This window comes from Petromyzon marinus, chromosome 25 (assembly GCF_048934315.1).
Source record: "Petromyzon marinus isolate PM22_M1 ecotype Great Lakes invasive population chromosome 25, UKy_Petmar_22M1.pri1.0, whole genome shotgun sequence".
In the NCBI taxonomy this organism is placed as follows: domain Eukaryota; kingdom Metazoa; phylum Chordata; class Hyperoartia; order Petromyzontiformes; family Petromyzontidae; genus Petromyzon; species Petromyzon marinus.
The window spans coordinates 14731767-14741680 of record NC_133691.1 but is presented as its reverse complement, the minus strand read 5'-3'; the positions used below and the strand labels follow the sequence as shown (position 1 = coordinate 14741680).

The 9914-nt window shown below is 39.4% G+C and overlaps 1 protein-coding gene across 1 annotated transcript in view; it reads left to right on the top strand.

The window, feature by feature from the left end:
* The first annotated feature begins 1292 nt into the window (after positions 1-1292).
* Positions 1293-9914, top strand: part of LOC142929091 (uncharacterized) — a 61398-nt gene continuing 52776 nt past the window's right edge. The window contains exon 1 of the mRNA XM_076069543.1: positions 1293-1310. Within this exon, the coding sequence (XP_075925658.1) occupies positions 1293-1310 (18 nt within the window). The remainder of the gene's footprint in view (positions 1311-9914) is intronic.

Here is a 9914-nt window from a genome sequence, read left to right as displayed (position 1 = left end):
GAACTCCCCGAGTTGAACTCCTGCGAGTCGAACTCCCCGAGTTCCGACCTCCTCCGAGTCGAACTGTCTCCCGAGAGTCGACCCCCCCGGTCGAACTCTGGTGAGCCGACCCCCCCCCCCCCGGTCGAACTGAGGTTTCAATGCTCAGGATCCTCTTTTTATGCCCAAAAATCCCTTCACTCGGATTCTGCCCACAAGGCGGGGTTTCTTTCGATTTTTGCTGTGTCAGGATTTGTCCGTATGTATCTACGTCCGTGTGTGTGTCCGTACGTATGTCAGTGTGTGTCCTTGTGTGGATCACCCACGGTATATTCCGTTGTCATACTCCTATCATAAAACCCGCAAGTAAAACAATCAAATGTTATAACTTGTCTCGAAGGCCCCTCTCTGTCTGAGTGCACAACCTGGAGGGAGGGGCGATATTCCCTCCGACTTTCACCGACGCACAAAGAAATGGTTAAAAAGTTTTAAGTTAACATTTCATTTCATTAGAGTTCCACAGTTATGATTCTGTATTAATCCAAGGTCTGGGTCACCTTCCCGTTGTGGTGTTTGACTCGTGTTTCCTCGAGCGTATACACACTCCTACCCCGCGCTGCGGGGATACAAAGACGGCCGGGATCTTCCTTTCTCTCCGACCCTGGGTTTAACATCGCCCTTTGCTTATGTTGCAGTTTTGCTGTGCGCTTGCATTTCTTTTCCTCTCTACTCTTGCTTTAACCCGGCTTATTATTTGCGTATGGGTGGATTAGAGCATTCATGTTGACTTAGGAAAACCTGATTGTTAGGTTTCGGGTCAAGTCGTATAGAAATTATTAAAATATGTAAATACATTTAATATTAAATTTATAGACGGGTGATGGTTACATTGACGTAGCTTGTGGCAGGGTTCAATTGAAGTGGGTGTGAAGATCAATAACTTTAGCCTACCCTGTCGTTAAATTCCGACTTTAAGTTACTTTAATAGTAATGCAGAACCAATTAGCTTTTTTGACTTAACTAGATCTAGGCTAACGCAACCTCCCAGGGACCCTGGCTTTGTGTTTACGTCAGCCCCTTGCAATCCGCTGCGCTCTGCTCTCTATCTGCTCCCTCTGACCCTGGGAGGGCTCTGAACGTAAAAATTGTGTTAGTGGGTCAAGGTAAATATGACCTCCACATGCCATGCTGAGGCCTGGTTTGGTGTTTTTATTCATTATTAAAATTAAAAGAAACAATAGAAATATGTATCTATATGTATTGAAAAAATACTTGTTAATATTAATATGGAAAGGGGGACATATACAACAGAGATGGCGCGGGACGGGGCGGTGTGGAGAAGGTGGCAAGGACGGCGGACCCCACGTGAGTGGAACAAACGCGTGGAGGAAGAATACATCTCACATTTATCATTACTTATAGAGGAAACATACTAATTAAATGATTACTAATCAATTATATCATTTCAATAATCCCCCTCCCCGACTCTGATTTCTGGACCTGATGGGTTCAGTGATGACATCGCCTTTCTCTATTTAAGACCGGAAGCAGGTGGATGGCTTCACTATTCTGGCAAATCGCCCGATGATGTTGGATGTAATTACCAGTGAAACGTCGTACTCATCTTGTGGATTTACTCTCCAAAACACCGGTGGGCTGAAGTAGTAACTAAGTGGAGTTTTGTTTACGTGACAAATTCCTTACTAATTGGCTGTGTCAGGTAGTGTAGGGTTATGACACATTTATAATTACACGATCTAACCCAAAAACCTTTGTTATGAAATTAGGACAATTTATTAAATATATTGTATACCATAAAATACAGCAATTGACTAAAAATATACGGCAATAGATGTAACCTCGCAGCAGTGAACGTGACGAAATTTCATCATGGAAATGTCCGCTGCACAAAACCTTGCGTTCATCGCCCCACATGTGGTACCTCAGCCTCAGGATGAAATAAATCATCAGGGAGTTCTCCGTGAGCATCGTGCGCGCTCCAAATCCAGAGTTGAGCCGTGGTCTCGGCACCCAGCCAGCCGCCTTCTCTTCTTGGGGCAGTCGGAGTCCAGCACGCTATCGAAGGGCACGTGGTGAACGCTCAGGACGTGTCTCTTGAGCTTCGACTTCTGCGTCGCTCCGTACGAGCAGTCACTGCACGGGAAGGGCTTTTCCTCTGGAACACAAGACATCCACCGTTGAGCACACGCACGCGCTAATACATAATTTATTTATCACCATGCAGTGGATGTCATAGCATTACTATGTATATGGGACGTTTTATCAATCACGGTTGCTGACCACAGGCCCAAAGGCCCAAAATGCCAAATGGCCAGCAACAAATACCTCTGATTAGCACGGTTGGCTACGTATGGTACGAAAGAAGTTCAACATACGTACAAATAGTAGAAAAGCAAGATACTGATTTCCTGAAAAATATCATAATACATTTTTGGGGCTTATTTTGAAGCCCCAACATTTTGCACTTCTTCGTGTGGTTGATGTTGATGCAGAGCAACAACTATAATTTAACATTGAGGTGGTTGAGCCAGATTATTCTATTACAGCTCATTAATTACACAATAATTACCTGCAATAGAACGAGTAAATACACATGGAATTTAGGTGTTAGTACAATGAAGAGGAAATTCCCATTGTGGAAATGACTCGGTCTATACATTCAAAAATGTTCCCTAAATTTACCCACTTGTTTAAGTAAAATTTACCCCGGTTAAGAAATAGATACTTTTTGGAATTTGTCAAGCAATGTATTTTGCTCAGTTTCCTTCCAATGGTGCTATTGGCTCCATGTCATGAGATGAAGAATCCCTGTGCAACTCTCACACAGCAGTGAACCACCTCATGTAAGAGAACAGCTCGTGGAAGGAGATATCATTGCACTACTCATGACATCCCTTCGTGACCGTTTTTTATCCACTAGGAGGTTATTGCAATTTCCTACACATCACGCGACATCAGAAGTGTTTGCTGGAAGAAGTGTTTGGTAACTGGATAAGACCATCAATGAGAAGCCAGTTTAATCATGGCTCGGTGACTGAAACCCAGAGTTTCACGGTTTAACCCAACATCCGAGCAGCACCACATCAGATCTCTAGACTCCTCAGCGCAGGCATACAGATATGGTCAACATATGCGTACATTAACTAATTTGTGAAATTATGAATTACATCCAAATGAAATGTAGTGTGTGCATTACTAGGACGTACCTAAAGGTGCCAGGTTGGGTTCATCCACCTTGGGGATGCTCTGCTCCACGCAGCCTCCTGCTTCCGTGCAGTCCATCCTCTTGATGTCCGAATTCTGGCTGTTGCTACTGCTGCAATTGGTGACGCTGGTGGTGGTCTTCTTTATTTTAATGGACTTAGGTCTACTTCGCTTTTCCTTCTTCTTCTGCTGCAAGGCCATCAACACTTTCATGCTCGTAATAGGATCAAGAGCAGCGTATGGTTTATTCTCACTGACTGGTGAAGCAGTTTGATGATGTGGAACTAGGCCAAAGCATTCAAGAAAATTGGATTTCATGTCATTTATCTTAACGCCGCTATCTTTTGTCGAAGTGTAATCATGTTCAGGCTTCGGTCTGTACAAGAACTATGCTTGAAGACTTTCATGAGTTTTCAGGATTTCAATAGGACTTAAAAATCCGCAGACTGAGCACATCTCATAGGGCGACGGTGGATTCAACACCGCATTGGCAAAACTGCTGTTATTCACCAAGCCTGGTGCACCCTTTATCATATAATCCTTTTCGTGGCTCTTCAAATGCCTTTTGAATTTTCCTGGCTGATCAAACCTTTGTCCACATATGCCGCACCATTGCTCACGGATCTCCTTATGCGTTCTTACGTGGGCTTCTAGGCACCATGCCAGCTGGAATTTTTTCCCACAGACGTCACAAGAGATGAGTTTTTTAGCTCTTGTAACTCTACCGGATTGAGGTGGGGTTGAGACGGGTGCTGGTGAAGTGCCATCGATGGTAAAGGCAATTCTCCCAGCACCACCATGACTCGCAGCGGAGTTGCTCTCGCACATCTGAAACAAAAGACAAAGGTCACGCGCATGACACCCGTGTCACGAGTGTACTCACAAAGGCATACTTAAGGTGACATAAGATTCATATATACCACAACTCATTATACCAGAACTCCACAATTTCCTAATGTTATCCACCCAATAGGCCTTTCTGTATATACACACCAACAATATAATGATGGCGCCACACGTTCACTCCACTATTCACAACACTCTGACTCGCAATCTCCATATAAGATTGTAATATAATTTCTGTACGAGGGCCGGTCAAAAAGTTTTGGGAATGGACACTTTTTTACAAAAAACTACCTAAAATAGTCTTCATTAAAAGTACAGTATAGTACTATTAATGGCACTTATAAGTGAACGTCATTATCTCTCATGCTAAAATTACAATGTTAACTAGTTACCCAGGAAAGCTTCATTGAGTCTAAGTACTGCATTTTCAGAAAGGTCCCATTGCATTGAGATGTTTGTGTGAGTGGAACCCAGAGAGACCCCACCTTGCATATTGGGAAATAACACAACTCCACACAGATGGATTCAACCCACAAGCTCAAAGCATTCCCTGTTCAACAACGTACTCAGTGTAATGTTTAATATAATTTATTTGGTAATATATAGTATCGTAATTGTATAGTGAATCTACAGCAGTGTGGTATACAGTAGGGTTGGTAAAATAATACATAGTGTAATATTACAAGTCTAATATTATTATAATCTAACGTATAGGGTAGTGTATAGTAACTCAGTGTATAATTCAATGTTGTGGTCTGTCTATGCCAGTTTATAATAAAAAAAAATTATTTGGAGGCATATTATAATATTTTTTGCGACATAGAAGTGTAATGTATAATAACTTATTGTTAGTAGCTCAGCTTAGTGGAGAATATATTGAGTACATTGATTATATTGATGTAGTTTATATTTAGTTCTTTCACATCGGTTTATTGTATGATAGTTGGGTAGTTGCAGTTCTTTAGCATCAATATACTAAATGCCTCTGTTGATATGTAAACTCTGACTTTAACATAGCTACTTCCGTGACCAGTTACATGCTATTCCTCACATTAACATCATGCTAATCTCCCAGTTACATGCTAATTTCTGACTTTAACATCCTGCTAATATCTCACATTAACATAGCTACTTCAATGCTAAATTATTCTGTTGATATGTAAACTCCTTTGTCAAGGCGCTCTGCTCCTCCCACCCAGCTTAAAATACGCTGCCAAGCTTAGCAGTGTTCATTGGTGCGCTGTCTTTCCGACAGTTCTGTTTCTTCACCTGAGGACGGCTGCTTGTGTTGTGGCCGAAACGTCGTGAGAATTTTATTTTATTATGTTTTATTTTATTATTTCCCTTCTACGTGACTTTACCGAAAGAACCAAGAAGATGAATCCCTGCAGTCACGAAAGCTTTCAATCGAAATTTATTCAAATCAAGTTGTTTTCTTTTTACCACAGTACTTTATGGAATCCTCAAGAATAAATGCATTTTTTGAAGTATTAAACTACACTTGAAGATGTGTGAGAATGTAATTCTGCAGATGCAAGCACAGGCAAACTCGTATCTGCATATACAAGTTTCTGGGCCTCCTCACTTCACCAAACCCGCATTGACCGGCATGGTGAAGTATGGTTAAACAACTCCCACGAACGACATGGTGTGGGGGAGGCCTCTATCAAAATGCTGGATCGACAAAGGGCTGATACATGTCACGACATTGTACGTTAAGATCGTTCTCTCGTCAGCACAAGCCGTCTATGTGGACAATAAAGGGCACGACACACGTGTACACGATGTTTGTGTGCGTATATTCAGCGTGTGTATCACGTAATAATTATATAAGGTCGCGATTATGCTCAAAACGAACCAAATGTATAACATCACGAATAACTTTGGAGGTCTCCAGAGCCTGAACAATATTTGAAGTAGACACTGACCCAGTTACTATTAATAGCTCAGATGTGTAGGCTTTGACTTTAACATAGCCATTTCTGTGACGAGTCACAAGCTAATCACTCAGTTATTTCCATGCTAAATTCTCCTAGTTATTTCAATGCTAAATTTTCCTGTTTGATTTTTACTAGGTGCCTCTGTGAATGTGTATGCTTTGACTTTAACATAGCCATTTCTGTGACCAGTCACAAGCTAATCACTCAGCTATTTCAATGCTAAATTCTATGCTAATTCCTTTGTCAAGGGGTGCCTCTGTGGATGTGTATGCTTTGACTTTAACATAGCCATATCTGTGACCAGTCACAAGCTAATCACTCAGCCATTTCAATGCTAAATTCAATGCTAATTCCTTTGTCAAGGCGCTTTGTTCTTCTCACACAGCTTAAAGGTCTCGATCTGAGCTTGGCTTTGTTCGCTCCAGCGCTGTCCTCCAGACAGTCTCGTCCCTTCACCTGATGAAGGCCGCTTGTGTTGTTGCCGAAACGTCGTGAGAATTTTATTTTTTTTTTTCAATTTATTATTTTATTCTCATGCTACGTGACTTTACCGAAAGAAGATGAACCAAGAATATGGCGTGTAGATGCTGCCATCTGCCGGCCACCAACGTGGCGTGTAGATTCTGCAAATTGAAAAATTAAAATAATAAATTGAAAATAATAAGCAAAAATCCAGATTCATATTCTTGGTTCTTTTGGTAAAGTCACGTAGATTTAAAAATAATGAAATAAATTAAATTAAAAATAAATCGGAAATAATAAAATTACTTTTATTTGTAATTTTTAAATTGGCATAATCTACACGCCATATTCTTGGTTCTTTCGGTAAAGTCACGTAGATTTGAAAATAAAAGTAAAATAATTAAATGAAAATCATGAATTGTTATTATTATATTTTGATTTAAAGCTTTCGTGACTGCAGTGATTCATATTATTGGTTCTTTCAGTAAAGTCACGTAGAAGGGAAACAATAAAATAAAATAAATATTTTTTAAAATATTATTAATATTTTTATTTTATTATTTATATTTTCTATCTACGTGACTTTACCCAAAGAACTAAGAATGTAGCGTGTAGATTCTACCAATTTAAAAATACAAAAAAATAAATGGAAAATAATAAAAGCTTTTATTATTTTCAATTTATTATTTTAAAATCAAAATTTTGTTTCATTTTTTTTTTATCTCTGTGACTTTACCGAAAGAACCAAGAATATGAATGTGGGTTTTTTGCTTTTATTATTTTCCATTTCACACTTTTTATTTGATTTGATTATTTTTTTTATTTTCTATCGACGTGACTTTACCGATAGAACCAGGAATATGGCGTGTAGATGCTGCCAATTTCAAAATTTAAATAGATTGAAAATAATAATCAAAATCCAGATTCATATTCTTGGTTCTTTCGGTTAAGCCATGTAGGTTGAAAATAAAAATAATAAAATTAAATAAAAAATACAAAAGATAAATGGAAAATAATGAAAGCTTTTATTATTTTAAATTTATTATTTTAATTTGTAAATTTTTTTAAAATTGGCAGAATCTACACGCCATATTCTTGGTTCTTTCGGTAAAGTAACGTAGATTTGAAAATGAAAATAATAGAATTAAATGAAAAAATACTAAATCATGAATTTTTTTTTACTTTTCTTTATTATTTATATTTTACCCAAAGAACCAAGAATCTGGCGTGTAGATGCTGCCACCTGCCAACGTTGTTGGCCACCAGATGGCAGCATCTACACGCCATATTATTGCTTCCTTCGGTAAAGTCACGTAGATAGAAAATAATAATAAAATTTAAAAAATGAAAATTATGAAAGCTTTTATTATTTTCAATTTATTATTTGTATTTTTAAATTAAATTATATTATTTTAATTTTAAAATCTACGTGACTTTAACGAAAAAAAACAAGAATTCGGCGTGTAGATGTTGCCACCTGCCGGCCACCAACGTCGCGTGTAGATTCTGCCAATTTAAAAATTAAAATAATAAATTGACTATAACAAAAGCTTAAATAATATTAAAAGCTTTTATTCAATTGATTATTTTAAAATTGTATTTTTTTTTATCTCCGTGACTTTACCGAAAGAACCAAGAAGATGAATGTGGGTTTTTTGCTTTTATTATAAAAAATTTCACATTTTTATTTGATTTGATATTTTTTATTTTCTATGGACGTGACTTTACCGAAAGAACCAAGAATATGAATTCCTGAAGTCACGAAAGTTTTAAGTCACAATCTACACCCAACAATGGTGGCCAGCAGATGGCAGCATCTACACGCCAGATTATTGCTTCCTTCGGTAAAGTCAATACTGGTAGGAACGAAGTTGTAAACTGAGTGTACCAGCCTGCAATAGATTAATGTGTCCGTCCGTCCCCTGTCAATACTTTAACGAAGTGAAATCTCGTGCTGTTGGGTGTAAAATCAGCAATAGGCAGCGCAGAGACTTGCCCTACCAGCCCACCCTGCAGGGACCTGTTAATAAAATTAAAATAATAAATTGAAAATAATAAAAGCTTTTATTTTCAATCTATTATTAAATAATAAAAGCTTTTATTATTTTCAAATTATTATTTGTATTTAATTTTTTTGTATTTTAAAATTTTACAATAATGAATTGAAAATAATAAAGCTTTTATTAGTTTAAATTTTATAATTTATATTTTTAAATGAAATTTAATTATTTTTATTTTCAAATCTACGTGACTTTACCTGAAGAACCAAGAATATGGCGTGTAGATTCTGCCAATTTAAAAATTAAATAATATTTTTTAAATAATAAAAGCTTTCATTATTTCAAATTTTTTTGTATTTTTAATTTAAAAAGCTTTTAGTATAGCTTTTATTATAATATCATAATATTATAATCAAAGCTTTTATTATATAATAAAAGCTTTTATTATTTTAGGATTCTCCTCCATGGCGGCCTTTGTCTCCCCCAGTAGCGATGTTTACGACACACCGCACCAGGTACTCATCTGAGGCTGAGTCGACCTCACACTCTCTTACTGTCTCAAAACAACAACCGCCATGCGCCACTAAGTGGCGGTGACGTCACCACGACGCTTATGCCAGGCTATGTGCACCTTGAGGCTACGTGAAGTGTCGATCGCCGGCTGGCAGGAGGTCACGGGGCAGACCCAGGTGCCACTGGTCGACTGACTGAGATGACTGAGATTACTGGCTGATGCACCACCTGTGCCCCTTACTGTGCCAACTTGCTGGGCTTTAGCCACCCGACGCTCCGCTCGTTTTTCTGAGCGTCGCTCCTCCGCCCTCCGTTGTTGTTGGAGGGCGACTGCCTCCAACTGCCCAGTAGAGACACCGCTGGTACCAGTCATTGGCAAGTCCACTCAGCTCCACATCCTCCTGTACCACATCACTCCATCTCTTCTCTAGTCCGTGCCATGCCCGTTTAGCTCCCTCGATCCGGCCGAACAAAAGCTGTTTGGGCATACGGTGATTGGGCATGCGGGCTACATGGCCCAGCCAACGCAGCCTTGCCTGCTGGAGGAGCTCACCGATGGGTCTTTGTCCAGATCTTTCGAGGATTTGTGAGCTCCTCACACAATCCAGCCTGATTGATCGTATGCAGGCCAGCCTAAATGTTTCTAACCGGTGAAGATGCTGCATTAGGGGGGTCCACGTTTTGCAAGCGTAGAGAAGGGAGGGAATGACTGTGGCCGAGAAGAACCGAAGCTTCATGCGGAGCGACAGACCAGGTAGCTTCCACACAACGTTACACAACCGATGAAAAGATAATGCCGCTCGACTAATTCGGAGTGAGACCTCTGCTGTTAAACCGGAGCCGATCATGAGCACACTGCCCAGGTATGGAAAACTCTCCACTCTCTCCCCAACTGCCCCATCACCGATTGGGAGTTGTGGGGGTATAGTGCCCGATGGCACAACATACC